We start from the raw sequence: 20,980 nt of genomic DNA, 5'->3' as shown, positions 1-20,980 counted from the left end.
TAGAAAATAAAAACCGAAAACAAATGTGTGATTTGGGAGGAAAATAAGGCTGCGAGTAGGAGGAGATCCTACTTCATTATTATTGTGAGCTTCTCAATGTAAACTGATCTCGAGGTCATATCTTTTCTACTCTTATTCATGGGGGGATGCTGTCGCAAATATTTAGTTGGAACGTAGCGTTACGTTTAAACTAAGTTCGGTGGTGCAACACAAAAAATATTTAGTAATGTGTAAGATGTAAATTACTATCCCTTTAAGTCACAACTCGGTTTTGTTTGCTTGTTGTAACAAGTGAGTTGGTATATAACAGAGGGCCCAAATGCAGTTTTTTACTCATGCAAAGTCAAGCAGGCAATGGTCAAAACAGGAACAAACAGTATCATAAGGATAATACAAAATCATCATCGTGGTCACAGGCAAAGAGGTCAAAAAAGGTGATAAAACAACATAAATAAGAAATGGCAAGAATCCAGAAACAAGGCAAGGCTAGACAATAAAATACTTTGAAATGTTACAGCAAACAAGAAACAACAAGACTCAGCACTGTGTGTGAAAGTGTGGTGTATAATTAGTCCAGCATATCAGTCCATGATGAGCTTCAAGCTGTGTGTACGTAATTAGGGGTGATCCGGAACTGATGTGTGAGTGAGATGCCTGATGGGAAATGTAGTGCAGTTTGGTGGCAGAAATGTAATTCAGATGATAGTAAATGTTTCCAGCGATCTACCAGTGCCAGATTGCTGGTGATCTTATTACTTATACTGCCATCATGATAGATTTTAAAACCTCAGGACTGAATTAAGCCTACCTACAGTCTTCAGTCTGTAATACAGATGAATTAAGGGATTTTGATATTCATTATTATAAGTATTAATTCAATTGCATTAATTAAATGGTTAAAAAACAGTGCCAGACACTTTAAAACGATTATTCAAACGAATTTAATAGCCATTTATCAAAATACATAATTATTGTGAAAATGTTTTAAACAACTTCAACAACTGTCTTTACAAAAGCGTTTTGCAAAGACCACTGTGAATGGTGTATTTATTGTGATCAACAATATCTCAGATGAACATAAAGCACTTAGTGTCAAAAACTTTCAGCAGTGTATCCTAACAGAATGGCACTTTGATGCTTAGTGTAAAATATCATGAAGTTATTAACAGTGAATTAATTTCCCTAAGATACAATAATCTATTGCTCTTTACTGCATTTCTCTTTTAACAGATTTTAATTGTGCTCTTCTTTTTTACATTGTCATCCAGCAGTTGAAACTGAAGGACTCTTCAGTTGCCATAATTCTGCTTCTTTTGAGCTTGTCCTTCATATCTCTCCTCTGGTTTCATCTCTGCCATTGTCACTGCATGAGGATTTGAGGTTCAATGTTAAAAAGCAGATCGTCATTACCGCGCCGAACCTCCAAAAGGAGGGGCATGTCCACCTGAATCGCTTCCTGCAGTTCTCCAGTGTTCATTAATGGATGGCCGTTTAGTTTCACTATAATATCACCTGATTCAAGCCCACCCCTGTGAACACGAACCAATAAAGGGAGAATTTAATGTTATTAATCTTAAATTAGAATATTTGATTTTATATATATATATATATATATATATATATATATATATATATATATATATATATATATATATATATATAATTGAAGTCAGAATTACTAGCCCCCTGAATTAGCCGCCTGTTTAATTTTTTTCCCCAATTTCTCTTTAACGGACAGAAGATTTTTTTAACAAATTTCTAAACATAATAGTTTTAATAACTCATTTCTAATAACTTAATTATTTTATCTTTCCCATGATGACAGTAAATAATATTTTACTAGATATTTTTCAAGACACTACTATACAGCTTAAAGTGACATTAGACCTTAATTTTGACCTTAAAATGGTTTTTTAAAAAATTAAAAACTGCTTTTATTCTAGCCGGAATAAAACAAATAAGACTTTCTCTAGAAGGAAAAACATTGTGAAAATGTCCTTGCTCTGCTAAACATAATTTGGGAAATATTTAAAAAGTAAAATAAAATTTGGATAAAAAGGGGGGCTAATAATTGTAAATTGAACTGTATGTATGTATGTATGTATGTATGTGTGTGTGTGTGTGTGTGTGTGTGTGTGTGTGTGTGTGTGTGTGTGTGTGTGTGTATATATATATATATATATATATATATATATATATATATATATATATAAATATATGTGTGTGTGTGTGTGTGTGTGTGTGTGTGTGTGTGTGTGTGTATACATGTTATGTAATGTAATATATGTTTTATATATATATATATATATATATATATATATATATATATATATATATATATATATATATATATATATATATATATATATATATATATATATATTACTTTGTAACAGCATTAATAAATATTAAATAAAATATTACAAAAAGCTTTTTTCTTTATAGATCAAACACAAACATACTTCTGAGCAGGGGAGTCTGCGATAACTTCATGAACAAGAATCCCACTTCCAATATCAGGAAAGGCTGGATTATGCCATTTCAATTCATGGACTAGGCTGAGGAAAAGAAGAGAAGTTGACGAATAAGAGAGATGAAAGATGTTCAATAAATGAAATCAGCTTATTTTGTAAACTTGGCAATATTACACAAGGTTAACAGAATGGATGCCTATTGAGATAACATACTTCTCTGTTAAAGTGACCATTTTGATTCCAATAAACCTTTTCATGGGGACATTTACGTCTGGAAGAGAAATGCTTAGTTTTAGATATTTTTACAAAGTCATTGTGCATTTAAGTCATGCTGGAAAGATTATATTTATAATATTAATGCACATAAGAACACACAAAGTTGTAGATTCAACTAGAAAACTCAAGATTTCCTTTGTTTCTGAGTTGGCATTTGTTAGTGAGAAAACATGGATACACAAGGCAATGATGCAGGATACAATGAATATGATGTTGGCTGTAAAAGTTAAATAAGCTACATATAAAATATGATGTAAAGTGTACTGTAGGCTATATAATGATTCTGTCAGATATTAAAGAATGACAAAAATAGCAAATCTGGGGGCGTATCAAAGAAAGATTCTCATCTTAGGTCTTAACTGAAGATATGGTAGGCTATGTTAAATTAGGATTTTTTGCAAAATTGTATTACAGCAAATCTTAACTCGATTTGTATTCTTATCTTATAAATTCATATCTGAACTCTAGTTAGGAAATCAAAATATTGTGCCATCAAGTTCTATCTGTTCTGTTATTAAACAACTGACACTGCTAATGAGTTTGCCAAAAAAAATATAAACAGTTTGTATAAAAAAAATGTATTGTTAGTCTCAGTAATGCTGGTTGTAGTTCCTCTGCTAACTGTCATAGCATCTTGTGAAGCAGTCTGTAATAACTTGTGTGTCTCTAGCCTTTTTACCACAGAACATCTTTGTTTTTCATATTCTATTCTCACTCAATGTAATTCCATTGTTTGACAACATAATTACAAGTGTTCTATTTTTTATCTTTTTTCATTAGCTGTTGAATTTATTTATTTTTTTTTTGCCAGGGTATGTTTCTGTCTGTAGTTAAGATAAGATAAATTACTGCTATGTAATGATTTTGTATCAAATGAGGTCCTAACTTAAATTATCATGGTTACCAAAAGTTAGGATCTTTCTGTAACACGATGCATGTCATGATTTTGCCAAGTTCAATGCGATTTTTATTCGAAAATGTAATCCATATCTATTCCCTACCCCTAAACACAAGCACAACTGTAAATTATTCGAAAATCAGAGGGGACTAAAAGTTGGACAACAAGCTTAACATAAACAGTAAATTGTGATTGGCTGATTGGAATGTTGTTCCAGGATGAACATAGGATGTTGATCCAGGAACATGTCCTACACAGTGAAATCAAGTTATGATGCACGTTCTTATTCTTCTTATAGAAGTAAATTTACAACTAACAAATAATAATTTCTATTTATAATTTTTAAATTAGCAATCTCCAGAGCTGCAAAAAGTTATATTTTATCAGCGGTTAGCTAGTAGCATGTGTGGAGCAAATTCATGCAAAGCAGTTTTTATTTATGCTTGTTAAACAAGTTAAAAACCCAATTCAGCATTCTGACATTTACTAGTTTAGTAATTGGATAACTGAATTATATGGCAGACCAGCTGCTGTTTCTGTTGTAACTTGCATGTTTGTTGTCATCAGGCCAGCAAGATGACTAACTGCAAGCTAGCAAAGGGATGTTTGCTAGCATTACCTCACCTGAGGCAGTCCTCATAGCTTGAGACTGCGTGTAGTTTGTCCTGACTACCCTTTGCTTGACTGAAATCAAAGTAAAGAACACCAAGGATGTGTTTGTTTTGTAGCCATTTTTTTTCAGTAAGAAAAAACATAAGAAATGAGACTCCTAAACATTGTTTAATCCATATGAGCAAATGTGAATGAGCATTATTTTTTGTGCATTCATTCAATTTAAATTTCTGTAAGCTAACAATTGATTTAATTAAGTAATTTTGAATGTCAACATAAAAATAAACATTCACAATTACTGCATTACTCTACCTTTCTGCTGTTTGTCATTAGATTCATCAAGGAACTTGTTGATTCGGTCTGACGGAATGGCAAAAGAGATCCCTGCAGTCACTTTTAATGTGTTTATTCCAATCACCTCACCATCCTAACATGACAGAAAAATGACAGGTATGTAAAAGAAAAGGTAATTGTGTCTAACCAGTGTCCTCTTATGGGGTGTTCACAGTTCTAGTACTGATCCTTAATGCAGACCAAAAACAAAATAACATTTAATCCTGATTTGTTTATCAATCACGCTGTAGTTTTTAAGACAGAAATTAAAGATGCAAATATTTATACATACAAATATTTAGCAACAGAATTTATTGAACATCCAAAACATCTGAGCTGAAATCAATTGTTGGACTTAAGTATTTCTATAGTACTTCATACAATGTAGACTGTGTCAAAGCCACATCACAAGGATAAATAAGTAATTATATAAAAAATCAGATATACACTGTTTGTAGAATGCTGGTGTAGCTATTTTAAATATGACTTAGCTTATAACCAAAAATAAATAAATAAATTGTGATTCATATGTAAACCAACTCTAAAGGCATTTATATTAGTTGAAAACTTCTAAAGTAATTACAGAAGACAAATAGCACCAATAATTACGTCATTACACACAAAAAGAAAGATTTGTTGCAAATTTTAGCATTTTCAATTATGCCTATATTAATCTGTAATGTGTGATACTGTAAATATGAAAATAAAAAGCACTATACAAGTTTATCTAATTATTCTAATTAATTAAAAAAATAAATATATGAAGTAGGCATGGGCTGGTATAAGTTTCTGATGGCCTGTTAACCTTAGATAAACATACCAAGATTTAATACCACGGCTCTAAAATTAAAAAGCAATTTTAAAAACAAAAAAAAAAACACAGCGCACATAAAAACTTTTCATATACCTTAAGAATGGTATAACAGAATTTTTTGGTGGTTTTAAAACCTTGACTTTTCTAAACCCTGGTAAAACTTGAAACCGGTTATCATCCCATGTCTAATATAAAGTGTGAACACACCCTTACTCTAGATGTAAAACATCATCCATACTTACCAGATTAACCAGTGGACCTCCTGAGTTTCCATACTTCCCGTTAATTATGAAAGAGAGAAAGAGAATTCAGCTAAAACTATGTGTCAAACATTTGTTAAAGCCTGAAAACAGCATGATCTTTCATCTTACATTGATGATGGCATCGGTCTGGATGTAGCCCATGTCAGAGTCCCGGATACCGAGCTCTTTTCCATCTCTCTGTGTTGTGCTGACGATGCCTGTCGTGACTGTGTTCTGAAGAGCAAAAGGGCTGCCGATGGCAACCACAAACTCACCAGGCCTCAGGTCAGCAGAGCGACCTAATGATAAGACCTGTAATTTCTTCTGCAGGAGAAATGAACACAACAAATCATGTAAAGTAATTAATTTGGAAAGTTATTTAGTCAATATGTTCATTACTGATTTGTTTTTATAATGGCTTAATTTGTAATAAAATACTAGCATATGGTTGTGTTTTGACAGTATTAAGAGTAGTAGTCTTCGAATTCTACACCACTCACATCATTTGAATGAATCACCATTACATTGCTTTATAATAACTTTATTGAATTATTGTATACAGGGTTTCTATGCTTTCATGAACAGCCGATCCAAGGACTTTCAAAGCAGCATTAATTTTAATTTAAGAACCTCTGTAACTCATACCACAGCATATGTAGCGCCATGAAAGTCTTTACTGTACTAAACAACTAACTTAATTATTATTATATGTTAAACATGTCAGAGTAATTTTCACAAATTTTGACCCTTTTAAAAAGTCATGTTCAAAGAACTTTAACAAAATTGGTTGAATTTAATAATGTTAATATTCAAATGTGCTTTCTGAAATAAATGTCCGTTATATTTCAGTGTTATTGTATAAGATCTAAATTTAAAGTTTTTTCATTTTAGATTTTTAGTTTTTTCAAGTAATTGTTGAAATAAAACATCATTATTTCAAATTTAATTCAGACAATTTTAAGAACCAGGCCATCCATATGTGTGAAATTTAAGTACTTTCAAGAAATGTGGGAACCCAGTGTATATTACTAACTATCTTGCCTGACACCTTGTGACATTGATAGTTAAAATATGCTTGAAATGATGTCAGTTCAGTGGTACATTGATGCAAAAAGTTTAACCAAACACTAAGAAAACAGGATCTGTTTAAAAGATTTTAAATCAATCATAAGTTAATGTTGGAAAATTATCTGTAATACAGCATCAACTACAAAACACATTTAAATAATATGTTTATATAACAACAACGTATTAAACATAAAAAGGTTTTTCAAAGATTTTGCACATACAGTTTGTAGAAAACAATGTTGCAAAAATGGGGGAAAATGCTGTACTATACATGGCAGGCAAGAAGTCACTTTGTAAAGGGACATTAAGTATTTTTATGCATGTTCCCATGTAAAGAAACGCCAAGTACACAAAAAAGCATTTTTGTAGTTTACATAGAGATGATAACAATATTATCTTCAAAATCGTCTTCATTAAACATTGTTTTCAAAAGTTTGCATGTTTCAAGCACCCATAAAAAAATTTGTCATGTAAATGAATGAGCAAAATTTTTTAAACAATTTTAATTGCACTGTTAACAATTTCCTGTAGAATTTATAGTATTTTACTGGTAGCAGTTCGCCAGTAACTTACTGTTCTCTCAATTACAGTAAAAATACAGTATTTACAGCACCATTTATCTTGTTGTAAATGTGTTTAAAGTATTGCATTTATATTTATTATAAAATATACATTCGTTTTTACAATTAAATTTTAAAATACAGTAACATACTGCATAAAATTCATTTCATATTACAGTTTAGTTCACCAGAAACTATACTGTAAATCAATTACAGATAAAGACTGTATTTATAGCACAATTTAACTTGCTGTGAATATATTTACAGTATTGTATGTCTTTACTGTAAAATATAGTAGTTTTCACAAGGCAACTTTAGACTACAGTAACATACTGCATAATTCCATACTGCACAGTAAAATTCAGTTTATATAACTGTTAAATACTGTGTAATTTACAAAATTTACAGTGTATGCAAACATTAAGGGAACTTTAGATCAACGCTCAACTAAAATGTTTCAGAAAATAAATATTACATCAATGTTTTGATGTTAATAAATGTGTATCCAAAGCCATCCTGGGTTATGCATATGGAAATATTTATTATTACAGGCTGTGTTTGTTACTTTTGTTTAATAAAGTTATTGCTGCAAAATAGAGTCTCTATTTCTCTTAATCAGGCCATAACAGAAAATGTCTGCCATTTTTTTGTTAACAACAAATGTTTGTTCAAATCTTCTACAGAACTTTGTCAGAAAGTTCTCCAACATTAGATCCATGACAATGATTCAAGTGATGTGAACAGACGGTGATCCGCTGGCTATGATGGTGAGTGAACAAAAACACCAATACTGATGGAAACTTCTGAATTTGACCGCCTGAACAAACTGGTCTGAATTCATTACTCGAAAAAAAATATGAGTACAGTCTGTCCTAAAAATCAAATGTGACAAACAAATCAGAATTGGGTGCAGTGTGGGAAAACGTCTCAGGCTGCAGAGCAAAAAAATATGGGAAAACGACATCAACCACTAAAATCAGAAACAAAACATCTGCGAGCCCTCCAGACTCTCTGACGTGGGAACATTCTTTGATTTCTGTTTCCAAAGCAGTCGCTGCTCGGCAGTATCTGTTTGATATTCTATCAAAAAGTGCTAGAGAAATATTACACTGGAGCATTTACACATCTCAATAATCAGATCCATGTGCATCAGAAAACAAAACACCTCTTATAACACAACATAAAGTAACACGCATAAGTAGGTCAGGCTGCCATTAATGTCCAAGTGTGTCTAGACAAAGCAGATTGTGTGATACTATAAACCATCTGCCTCTGCGATCATAAACATGGGATATAGGAGTCAAAGGTGTTGCCATTTTTGGAAGACTTTTTATATACATTGTTGACTAACAAGCTAATAGTGTGGGAAACTCCAGTGTTAAAAAAAAATATGGTGAGAGCAAGGCAATTACAAATCAGACCTTAAAGGGATATTTTCCCCCCCAAAAAAACTAATTTCCTCAGTACTCTTCCTTAAATGTTTCCAGACCTTTAGAGTTTCTTTCTTCTGTTGAATACTAAAGAAGATATTTTGAAGACAACTGAAAACCTGTAACCATTGAATTCCATACACTGTTAAAAAATGTAAGCCAACAAAAAATAATCCTGATTTCCTTTTGCTTTTTCTTGTACATTCAACTTTTGAAAACATCAGCTGCACTGACATAAAACTATTTGTCAGTAATACAAAAAACATTTAGTTGGGTTAACAAGATTATTATTTTTCTGGAGAAGTGAACTACTGTGTAGCAAAACCTTTTTAAGTTGTGCCAACTGAACATTTTTTTGTCTGCAGAACTGGAATGCCTAAAGTTGAGTAAACAAAAAAATCTCATAATCCTTATTTCCTTTAATTTTAACTTGTTTACTTAATTTGAAATTAAAATTTTTAAATGAAAGCATCAGTTACACTGACCTAAAATGTCTGAAGTTGAGTGAACAAAAAAACTAAAAAATGGGTACTAAGAAATAAAACATTATCAGAACAAACAAGCATAGTTTAATTGAAAAACCACCACAAAACAACTAAAAACTGAAACAGAGAAAAAACATTATTAGACACAGAATTAGTAACAAGACAGAAGGCAAAATAACAATAACGGTAAGCAAGGCAAGGATCAAAACATGGCAGGACAAACAGGGAATAAATGCTTTGTAATGCTTCACAGGGTAAAACAGGACTCAGCAAAGAGTCTGTGTGAATGAGGTGTCTTTATAGTCCTAGTAATCAGTCTATCATGAGCTTCCAGCTTTGTGTGTAAACAGGAGAAACTGGTTCCACCATTTGAATTATAATGTGAGCATTTGATTTGTCCTTTAATTATTACAGTATTTTACTGAGTTGTTCATGAAAACTAAATATCAAATACATGATTTAATCGTTTGAGCGTTTGATTTATCATTTGGGTAGTTGTTTTGAAAGTTTGATTTATTACTTGATGTTTTTAGGCATTTGAATTTTCATTTTCCTTTTGTTAGGAAAAAACTTCCATATACTGTATCTATATATATAAATTTTTTGTGGATTTTTACAGTGTAGTAGGAAAAAACAACTACTTTTGAAGTCAATAGTTGTAGGTTTCCTGCTTTCTTCAGAATATATTTTTTTGTGTTTAACAGAAGAAAGAAACCCATACATGTTTTAAATAAGTAAAATGTGATTATATTATGCCAGGATAATGAATTTTGTGTACTTTCTTTCAAGCCTTTAAGACTTTTATTAATCTTCAGAACACAAATGCTGATTTTTTTTAAAGAAACCTGGGAGGTTTCTGTTCCCTCGTTTTGAAAAGTCTATTTACTGACTTTATTTATCTAAAAATATTCTCACCTTTGGGTTAATCTTGATCGTGGCGATGTCTGATTTCTTGTCAATGTCTCTGATGGAGGCCTCGTAGGTTTGGCCATCGTGTAGCTGCACTCGTAGATGCTGGCGGCCTGTTACTGTTGCACTGCTAGCAACCACATGAGCGTTGGTCACAATCAGACCAGACTGGGTCATGATGAATCCAGAGCCGCTTGACAAAGGTACGTGACGGCCAAAGAGTGGATGGCTGGATACACACATTAAAAAAAAAATTATTTAATGAAGATTGCTTGCAAAGTTTATATGAATACACTTTGCTGAATGCATAGTGACCCTTTTTCGACCCACATTGCTTAACTATTATTACAGAACTTGAAAATATGATACCAAAGCAACCGTTGGCCACCTATGAAGTGAAATGAAAATATTAATGCAATACGTATGGAATAACTGACAACAAGCTAATTATTATTAATATTATTTTTATTAATTATTATCTAATTATTGCAATATAATGCACACCCTAGGTGGTGATTTGGTTACAAAGCAAAGCAGAGTTGCCATTACCCCTCAGGTGTGCAATATTTTCTAACAACGCAATAGATCACAGAGTCAGTTATTCCCATTGTAATATAATAATAACCTTGTTTCACTGCGTAGATGTTACTGCATATAAAGACATCATTCAGATGTTGTAATTCAAGACATCAAGACATTTGTCAGGTTTTTCTGTCCACAAATCATTGCTGTGTGTGGGATTAATTTCTGACACATCTCACTCAAAGCCTTTTTCTTTGATTTGATTAGATTTTTGGCTATTGTGGACAGGGTCATTTGGTTATACCACAAGAAAAGTCAGCTAATTCGTAAGAATTCATACAACTTCATTCATATGAAAATGGTTTTGGAAATCATAGTTTTACCATGGTAACTGTACTAAAACTGCTGTAATACAAATGGAAGTTTATTCAGAAAAAACATTAATTCATTCATTTTCATTTCGGCTTAGTCCCTTTATTAATCTAGGGTCGCCATAGCGGAATGAACCGCCAACTTATCCAGCACGTTTTTATGCAGCGGATGCCTTTCCAGCCACAACCCATCTTTGGGAAGCATCCACGCACACTCATACACTATGGACAATTTAGCCTACCCAATTCACCTGTACCGCATGTCTTTGGACTGTGGGGGAAACAGGAACACCCAGAAGAAATTCACGCAAATGCTGGGAGAACATGCAAAAGTCCACACAAAAACGCCAACGCCCAACTGACCCTGTCAAGTCTCGAACCAGCGACCTTCTTGTTGTGAGGCGGCAGCACTACCTTCTGCTCCACTGCATCGCCTCTAAACAAAACATAATTACTGCAATTTTACAGTTAAAAAAACTGTTATTTTTAAAAGGATAACCCTATCCCTGATTTGGAAATGAGCAAATGGTATTTCAAACCGTGAGTTCATCTGAAAATGATTCCCTACTTGTTCATCAGCCAATCAGAATAAGGCATCTAACAGCCCACCATTACACAACATTATATAAAACCACCTTTCTTTGTGAGTCTTCAATCAGGTGCCAATATTCAGATATAAAAATTGCTAACCAAATACACCAGTTCAAACATCACCTGAACGACACAGCTAGGAATACAGAAGAGGACAATCGTAATTACTTGAGGAAGAGCTCGACGTGGACCACAGCAGGGGCGATCTTCTCCACCACATCAGCGATGAAGTTAAACTTGTACCTCGGGCTGTTCAGATGCGCAGGATCTGTACTAGCAACAAGAAGCATTCATGTCAATGGCAGTATGATATGCCAGATATGAAGGCTATTGGGATGTATTAGCAATAATAACTGTTGATTTTTAGTAACTAGTTTCATCTTTATTTTTCCAAACATTTAGATACAGTATATATCCAGCCTAATCTCATGAGGAAATGTACCTATTTTTTGTTTTGTCAGTTTAGTGGCTAATTCAAATCCCACCCCTAAACCCAAACGTCATTGGGAGATGATCAAATCAAACAAAACTGTATGACTGAGATCTTGCGTGTTCATACCAATTAGCCACTAAATCAAAAGGTTACGAATTGTTGTGAGATTGTGTTGAAATTTCACAGTTTCTATACAATTAGCACAACTGTTTTCAACACTGATAATCAGTGGTGTAAAGTAACAAATAACAAATACTCAAATTACTGTAATGAAGTATTTTTTTTTCTTAGGAATTGTACTTTACTAAGTAATTTTTAAAATGAGTACTTTTACTTTCAATTTAATACCTTTTTAGTGATCTATCATAAGGCTGTGCAATTAATCAAAAATTCGTTTTCGATTTCGGCTTTTAACAATTATGAAAAAACATTCATTGAGATAAAACGGTTATTCCATTATACACCCCCTTTCCAGTTGTACACATTTGTTGCTCAGTTTCATGTGAAAATGACTAAAAGCATGTACTGTAATGTAACTTGTACAGCACGGGATGCGGGAATTCATTGATTTGAATCAATCGTGTTTTTAAAAGCGCGAAAGAGCGCATGCGGTTGTGTGTGTGCACTCAGCTTCAGAGATGAGCATCTAAAGTCATCTTAATGTGAGCGCTGTAATAGTCAAATACATGCACATTTGTGTCAAAACGCAGTGTAGTGATTATTCATATTAACCCTCATTTGCGTAATAAACAAACGAGATGAGAATCAAAAGACAAGTAAAAGTGAAACCATTAATCAGAACCGCGCTGCTCTTAAAGTGACAGCGCGCAAAATTCCTGCTGTCGACTTCCAGTAAAGAAGCTTAAAGCAGTTTGTTTCATATTTTTATTCTATTGTCTTAATTTCCCTTTCCTTATTTACTGGGAAGAAAATAACTGTACATACAGTTTAATTCAGAATTGCTAGTCCTCCATTTTCTGTTTAATGGAAAGAAGTTTTTTCAACACATTTATAAACATAATAGATTTAATAACTCATTTCTAGTAACTGATTTTTTTTTATCTTTGCTATGATGACAGTATAGACTATTTTACAACATATTTTTCTAGATACTAGAATTCAGATTAAAGTGCGATTAAAAGTCTTAATTAGGGTAACTAGGCAAGTCATTGTTTAAAAGTAGCTTCTTCTGCAGACAATCAAAAATATATATTGCTTAAGGGGGCTAATACTATTGACCAATCAAAATATTTAAACATGATGTTATTCCAGTCAAAATAAAACAAATAAGACTTTCTCCAAAAGAAAAAATATGATAGGAAATACTGTGAAAAATTCCTTGCTCTGTTAAACATTATTTGGGAAATGTTTATTAAAAAAAAATTCACAGAAGGGTGAATAATTTGACTTAAACTTATAATCGTTTTGAATAATCGTGATTACAATTATCACCAAAATAATCGTGATTAGGATTTTTCCTATAATCGAGCAGACCTACTCTATCCGTACTTTTACTCCACTCTTTTCCTTCAACATGCCGTCACTACTTTACGTTTTACTTGTATTTTTTATATTTGATTAGCTAAGTAGAATGAACAGTCTTATGATTCCCATTCAATCAAATTGCATGTAGAAACATTGCACTTTACAGAACAACCTCAAGACATGGGTGATTTATAAATGCAGCAATTATGTACAGTTTGGAAGCATTAAAGGTACCCAAGTAGGCACAAATGACTTTAAACAATCACTAAATGTACTACAGAATGTTACGTTTTCACACACACACATGTGTTTCTGTGGATAGCATGTAAATGGATCAACCTCTCACATCATAATTCTCACTAGTACTTTTAAAATGGCTACTTTTTACTCGTACTAATATAATAACAACATATACTTTTACTCTACTCTTAAGTACTTTTTAAAGGGCGACTTTTCGTCACACTTTATTTTGATGGTCCGTTTGCTGAATATAAGTTACATTGCATCTACATGTCAACTAATTCTCAATAGATTATAAGTAAACTTGGGTTGTGGTTAGGGTTAGTGTGAGTTGACATGTACTTGCAAAGTTTCTTATAGTCAGTTAAATGTCTGTTGAAGGAGCAGTATTGACATTAAGCAGACAGTCCACTAATACTTAAATAGATCATCAAAATAAAGTGTTACCCACCTTTTTACTCACACTTTGAGTAATATTTACAACAGATAACTTTACTATACTAACTTGCCATACATCTTTGGGTAAGTAATGGTATTTTACTTCAGTATAATTTTTCAGTACTCTTTTCACCACTGAAAGATTGTGTGAAACAGAACTTAATCTTCATTATTCAACTTCATCAGCTGTCAGCGTTGCACTAAATATTTGAAAAGGTACATGCTTGTGATGCTCCCTAAGAGTATATGAAGTTGAATAGATTTAAGACATCCATTGTAATAATCTGGATCACTGCATCTGCTAGGTGTGTCACTTTGAATACTTCCCTTATGTTCCGTGGGCTGGAAATTGTTTCCTTTTTCCCAAAGCTTTGGATAGAACCTATAAACATTGGTTCGTGTTTTGTTTTGCAATTCCGTAGAAATGAGCAAAAAGCTACATTTAAATGGTGTTTATATTCTGCCGCTGGGTGAAATAACTTCAGGAATAGCAAGAGGAAGTGAGAGTCTACATCACACTAAACATCCAAAGCACACTGACATTTAGACAAATCTAGCAAGCACAATGTCCAGGCCTAAAGTATTTGTCCCCTATTTAAAAAATAAAGGTTATGTTCAATTTAGACTGACAAAAGCAGCTGGAGACAGTGTGAAATTCCAAGAAGTCTTAATCACACAGGAAGATAAAGTTAGTGGAGATTTAACAGCAGTGCTACAGCCGACTGACTCAGTGTCAGTGAATTAGTGTGATTATGTTTCATGCAAAGTCATTTCAGCAACACTATACCTTGATGCTCTCTAGAAATCACTAGAAGTCATTAGAGTATTAGTAGAAAATCATTAATATTTCCTAGCACTTTATTTTGAAGGTCCCCTTTGGACATTATAGTTATTTTTTATATATTTTATTTGTTTACTTATATTTATTTATTATTTTTTAAGTGATGGTAATAGGTAGTTACCACTACCTATTAGTAACTAGGCATCTGGTCTTGGACTGACAACTATAGACGCATCATCAACTAAAAAATAGTCTAAACCAGTGGTTCTCAAACGTTTTTCATCAAGTACCACCTCAGAAAAAAAGTTGTCTTTGCAAGTACCACCATAATGAGCAGTATTGAAATGAGCGTATTAGGTCTAGTAAAGCAGCTAAAGCTCAGTACAGATCAAAAACGAGGCATATTAGTTCCTATTATTAAGAACATTTAAATCAAAATGTGCTTTTAAAAGCTAAAAATAGAAGGTTACTGTTCTTAAAGTAAAAAAAGAAATGACTCCTGGTTTATCAGCACCTGGAAATGTTGACTGGACCTCATAAATATGGGCTTTATGTCATATTCGTATACAAATCATTTTTGATAATTAATTTAAATATATGTAGCATGTACATATGACATATTAGATTTATCCGCGTACCACTAGAAGGAAGCCTGTGTACCACTAGTTCCACAGTTTGAGAACCACTGGTCTAAACAAAGATGTTTCTTTTTGTGCATAGAACCGTTTACTTGTTTTCAAGCTGTAATCTCAACATGGGAGCCAGCAACATAAAAAGGGGGAAAATCCTATTGCATGCAACAGGTTTGATTGGATTTCCCCAGTGAGTGTACATCATGTAGACACATTTTTCTAATACTTTTGGAAACTTTTGAAACTTCAAGGTTGAATACATTATTAAATTCAATGTGCTTATGAATATGCAGCTATTTAGTTTACAGTTTCATATAGAATTTCTCCTCACTAAGAGATAATAAATAATTTAGTACCATATGTTTAAGTTTTATCAAAAGAAAACCATTTACAAGGTATTTTAACTTATACATTACTTTAAACTGACTTAAAATGACAAGTTAAATCTCATAAAATGTAAAACATGAAGTTGAAACATGGATAAATAGATCTTCTTTTTTCCTTTTTTTTTCTTTTTTTGTCAAATACAGAAGAGAATATTTTGAAGAAAGCTGTAAACCTGTAACCATTGACATCAACAGGAAAAACAAATACTTTTGAAGTCAATGGTTACATGTTTCTAACATTTTTAAAAATATCTTCTTTTGTGTTTAACAGAAGAAAGAAACTCATAAAGGGTTGAAACCACTTGAGGGTGAGTAAATAGTAAGTAAATTTACTTACATTTCAAAAAACTATTCTTACAATATAAAATGGTTACATTTTTAATTCACTAATTACTTATTCACAAATCCAGATTTCCGATGTTATCATTTAAAAACTAAAAAGTAGGCTAAGTAGTTAAATTGACCATGACTGACCTGAGCTTGAGGGTGCACATGAGCCCTTGTGTCTTTGGGTTATCACGGAGAGTCTTCGCTGCTGCGCTTTACGCGAAGCAGTCCTCATCTTACACACATTCCCGTAGGTCTTTCCGTCGGTACCACATACTCTGTGAATGGTCTTACACTGGCAAACACCTTTAGAAAGTCGTTTACCGGTCGGAAATTTACATTCCAGCCCGTCGCCGCACAGGACATCTTCCTTCCGACCACACGGCGCGCCTTCGCCCAGGCTGCAGACCAGACAGCAGTTGCAGCGGTCGGGCACATACCCGCTCGGACAGCTCGGGCTCGGACATTTACTCACATCGCACTTGGATGGACAGTTCGACTTCAGCTCTGCAATTGCGAGGTCCTGCGTAAAGATAAATGTTGCTGCAGCTAACAGAATTACCTGCATTCCGTCTGTTTCCGAGTAGAGAAATATACAGTTCAGGTAGTCCTGTCTAGTTTGTTCGGTGACCTGCTTTGTTAAATCCTTGTAATAATCATCCCTGACTAATTAAGTTTTAAAGAAGCTAAAATACTGCAGCAAAACACAGCTCCAATGATTTTTCCATAAACAGCATCCCTCCCCTGATGTTGGTTAGTAAAATACCCGAGGTTAAAACTTAAAGGCTCAGATGCTGCTTCTCGTGCAATATACCATTGTAAATATCAGTCCTGGATTAATCTAGCCCGGTTTCTCGCACAGACTCACACGCACTCAAGTCTCTGCACCTCAGTCTTTTCGTAGACTAAACCCACTCACACATAGTAGGAGCTATGAAGAGACAAACATTACTCAACAGTCTAGGAAAGATCAAGCCCAGCTGACACATAGCAGGAATATTCAAATAGAGCTCAAAATCCAAAGACAGAGAAGACAGGACGTATAAATAGGCCTATTTCTAATATAATCTTGCTGACGTTTGTATTTTTTAATTACTGTTTAAAATTAGATTTTTGTTAAATTAAATAACAATGGCCAATATAATCACAGCTAAAGAGTGTGAGATTTAGTTTGAAATCAATGTAAGTCATTAAAAATTACAAATAACAACAACACAATAACGTCACAAAAATTTTCAGGGCTAATTGAGAGATCTCATCCATAAGGCCAATTTTGTATTTTTACTTAAAAAGAGTTTTTCCAGAGGCACAAAATTACAGCAATCCAGCAAATTTTGACCCTTTTTTAAAATTATTATTATTATTATTATTATTATTATTATTATTATTAATTATATTATTTAATCTTACAGTTTTCAGTTGGAATCAGATGGGTGATTGAGAACACGTAAATGAGAAAATACTCCATCCTGAGGTGAATATTAGTACTGCAAACGGGGTGTTTTAGTGATAGTTCACTATAAAATGGTTATAAAATTGGTGTTAATTCACTCCAGGCTCTAATCTTTACACGTTATCTTGCAATGAAATGCATAAAAAAACCATAAAAATGGACACACTTTGAAGGTAATACACCACTAAAACGATCACAATCAGAAAGATAAAAATTTTGTTTTTGAATAGCAGAAATACTTTAGCTAACATTATAGTCCTTAGACAAAAAATTTACAACAAAAATACAATAAAAATAAAATACAATTCACATGATAAAATGTAAATTGTTCTGAGAATTTAAAGTACAAAAAAAAAAAGAAAATCCACATGGTAGAAAAAAATGACATTGTCTATATAAACCCTAGTACATTTCATTTATTCATTTTCGCTTGGCTTAGTCCCTTTATTGATCAGGGGTTGCCACACCAGAATGAACCGCCAACTTATCCTGCATATGTTTTACACAGCGGATGCCCTTCCAGCTGCAACCCAGTACTTGGAAACATCCATACACATTTATTCACATACATAACCAAAAGGGCCAATTTAGTTTATTCAATTCACCTTTAGTTCATGTCTTTGTACTGTGGGGGAAAACCGCAGCACCCGGAGGAAGCGAAGTTGTCTTCCAAAAATGACACCACTTACAGTTCACAATAAACATATAGATCAATCTGTCATACAAAAATCTTAAGGTTATGGCAGAAGTTAACATTTAGAAAGAATATTTAATGTAATACTACATTTTTTATCTTAACACAAGAGAATATTTCCAAACATAAAATTATTTTTTGAATACAAACATTGGTTGCACGCTGAAATCTTCAAGAATGTGTGGTACGCCGTACGCCAAAGACTTAAAGGAACTTAGGGTAAGCTGATAAAACAAAAACATCTTCATATCTTTCTTTTCCAATGTTTCCTGGAAGCCTTAAAGGGAAGACAACCAAAAAGTCAGATTGAGGTTTAGTCAGAATCAATGACATAGTGAATCAGAAAATATCAATTAATTGGATAATGTTTAGAATTATTTCTGGAATATAAAAAAATTTAATACATACTTTAAATCCATATGCCCTCAGAATTGTCTTGATTTTCTGATTTCTGCAATTTCTCTGCTACAGATGAAAAGAAGCACACAACAGTCACCATCTCAATCTTATATACTGTACTGAATTTTACATAACCTTTAATGCTGTAACCTTATGTTCCTTGTCACATGGTGGGCAGTTTTATCATTATTATTTTAATGAATTGAATGTATTATATTTTAGCTCAGTACATTTTTTGTTATATTCTATATTTTGGGGGATTTCTTTGGGTATCACTTTATATTAAATTTGTTTGCATGTACATAATTAAGTTTTATCCTTAAACCTACCCCCAAACCTAATCTTAGTCCATGTAGTGACCTTAGTACTAGTATCTTATGTTAACTTCATATAATAAAGTGCAACCCTAAATCCATTGATGGCATGTTAATCACGTTTTGAGCATAGGTAGACCTGAAAACGTAATAAATCTCGAAGACTTTGAAGCTAAGACAAATGTTTAGTCTCTTTTTAAAGAAGTCTCTTTTTTATTTTAATCCTGGTGGATTATTGAAAATGAAAACAATATGACCTATAGTCTCTAAAGGCGGTTTACAAGGACATTACTTGTGTCTTTGTAATTCAAAACACTCAAAATTCATACTTTATGGGGTCAAGGTTTCTTGTGTTGGTTAAGTTTAGTTTAGGGGTAGGGGTGGGGTAATGCCATATATACAGTAATAAGTGGTTTTTACAATATAATATACATTACGCCTATGGGGAGTCCTCATAAACCATATATACAAGTATATCTGTGTGTGTCTGTACCAGTTTTGGTGGTTTAGGATGACAAATGTACAAATTTGTATCATGACATAATTATTACCTAGGCATTTCAGTGTTTATTTCAGTGGTTTATGAAGACGTGCACTGTGTCCTCGTAATATACAACTCGTAATATTTTTTTTTTTCAATTCAAAATTTGCCACAGATTTCCTGTAAGGGTGCCATATTTATCTGTGTGTGTGTGTGTGTGTGTGTACATCAAATCAGCAATGGTGTTTTGGGCAACATGATTTAGTATTACTTAGATTTACCTTTTTCCTGGCGTTTCCCATGTTCTTTGATGAATTGACCTTTGTTTTTATGGTATATATCAGAAATCTTCTCCAGCAGTTGATTTACTTGAGTCTGATCCTCAATGTCCTTGTTATTCAGTGCATGATATCTTTTGTCATACATTTTTAGAAGGCCGTCAAGCTCTGTATTCTCCTTAATGAACCCTTCGATATCTTTGTCTTCCAGATCATCCTTTCCAGAGAAAACGATCAGTGTGTGTGCTCTTGATTTGTCAAGACACGTGTGTATGTGATCTATCATTTTAAAGGTTTCTGCTGTAATTTCTCCCACTTTAATTACAATCATAATGACGTGCAGTCCTGGAGTGGCATGTGAAAGAGACTGAGAGATTGAATCGTTCACTTCTGTTTCGTCTTTAATTCCAGGAGAATCAATCAACATTAAATTAACCCCAGGCCTGCTGATTGTATACACAGGGGATTTGCTGCTTTTGGTTTTGGCATCTTTTCCTAAAAGAGTCTGGATGGTTGAGGTTTTTCCTGATCCAGTCTTTCCCAAAACAACAACTCTGACCTGTTGAGTAGTTTTGTCCTGAGGATCTGTATTGTCTTTCTTGGGCCTCTTCTTTTGTGCATTTGAAGGTCCGGTCACTTTATCAGATGGGTGCTGACCCTGTTCTGGCTTTCTAATCCTCATTTTTTCATCTTGATTGTTAATATTGGCACAATCCATTTCATCGTCACTCTTTATCTGTGTTACTTTCAGAGCTTGTAAGACTTTGTTCAGACTCTTCTTGACAGATGAACTGTCTTTGTTGTTCCAGGTGAACACTCGATTCCCACAGCTGAGAATAATGCTCCGCAATGGTCCTGTTTCCTCCTCTAGAAATTGCTTAAAGGATTTTGACTCAAGGTTATCAGAGTGTGTGAACAGAATTGAGGTGTGATTCATGAATTGTTCTCCTAAGACTTTATGTAATTTTGGAATCATTAGCATTTCTTTGGCAGTAAAGGAACCGATAGGGAAGACCAAAAGAAAAGCATAAGGTCCATTAAGTGACAAAATGGC

General features: G+C 33.2%; 2 protein-coding genes across 5 annotated transcripts in view; both read right to left on the bottom strand.

The window, feature by feature from the left end:
* Window positions 1-922: 922 nt before the first annotated feature.
* On the bottom strand, window positions 923-17,526 carry htra3a (HtrA serine peptidase 3a). Of its 3 annotated transcripts, NM_001003502.1 has the most exons (10): window positions 16,455-17,017; window positions 11,754-11,853; window positions 10,108-10,330; window positions 5,779-5,973; window positions 5,650-5,682; window positions 4,573-4,687; window positions 4,273-4,332; window positions 2,688-2,745; window positions 2,463-2,558; window positions 923-1,529 (listed from the first exon to the last, which is right to left on the bottom strand). In NM_001003502.1, exons 1-10 carry the CDS (start codon window positions 16,873-16,875, stop codon window positions 1,361-1,363), a joined length of 1,470 nt encoding a protein of 489 aa, NP_001003502.1. In that variant the 5' UTR covers window positions 16,876-17,017; the 3' UTR covers window positions 923-1,360. The 3 variants fall into 3 exon arrangements, 2 of the variants coding, with proteins under 2 accessions (NP_001003502.1, XP_087091687.1); XM_087235561.1 differs by lacking the exon at window positions 4,273-4,332 and having other exon boundaries at window positions 926-1,529; window positions 16,455-17,526; XR_015475712.1 differs by lacking the exons at window positions 923-1,529; window positions 2,463-2,558; window positions 2,688-2,745; ... (2 more) ...; window positions 5,650-5,682; window positions 5,779-5,973 and adding an exon at window positions 6,555-6,982 and having other exon boundaries at window positions 7,169-10,330; window positions 16,455-17,521.
* Window positions 17,527-17,953: 427 nt separating this feature from the next.
* Window positions 17,954-20,980, bottom strand: part of LOC110439949 (GTPase IMAP family member 8) — a 4,894-nt gene continuing 1,867 nt past the window's right edge. For both annotated transcript variants that reach the window (XM_087237446.1, XM_087237447.1), the window contains exons 2-4: window positions 19,930-20,980; window positions 18,863-18,919; window positions 17,954-18,731 (exon numbers count right to left, since the gene is read on the bottom strand). The exon at window positions 19,930-20,980 is cut by the window's right edge and continues 278 nt beyond it. In XM_087237446.1, the coding sequence (XP_087093572.1) occupies window positions 18,864-18,919; window positions 19,930-20,980 (1,107 nt within the window). In that variant the 3' untranslated portion in view covers window positions 17,954-18,731; window position 18,863. The remainder of the gene's footprint in view (window positions 18,732-18,862; window positions 18,920-19,929) is intronic.

The sequence above is a fragment of the Danio rerio genome, chromosome 1 (assembly GCF_052040795.2).
Source record: "Danio rerio strain M-AB ecotype USA chromosome 1, GRCz13ab, whole genome shotgun sequence".
Lineage (NCBI taxonomy): Eukaryota > Metazoa > Chordata > Actinopteri > Cypriniformes > Danionidae > Danio > Danio rerio.
Note: the sequence above shows the minus strand (reverse complement) of the source record. Positions and strands in the feature narration are given on the sequence as shown.

Bases quoted from the DNA above. Each gene is read 5' to 3' on its own strand.
- htra3a (NM_001003502.1), bottom strand. From the start codon at position 16,875: ATGCAGGTAATTCTGTTAGCTGCAGCAACATTTATCTTTACGCAGGAC. The intron at 5,683-5,778 runs GTAAGATGAAAG...ATTAACGGGAAG, and splicing joins AGACCGATGCCATCATCAAT to TATGGAAACTCAGGAGGTCC. The intron at 2,559-2,687 runs GTATGTTATCTC...TCTTTTCCTCAG, and splicing joins ATGGTCACTTTAACAGAGAA to CCTAGTCCATGAATTGAAAT.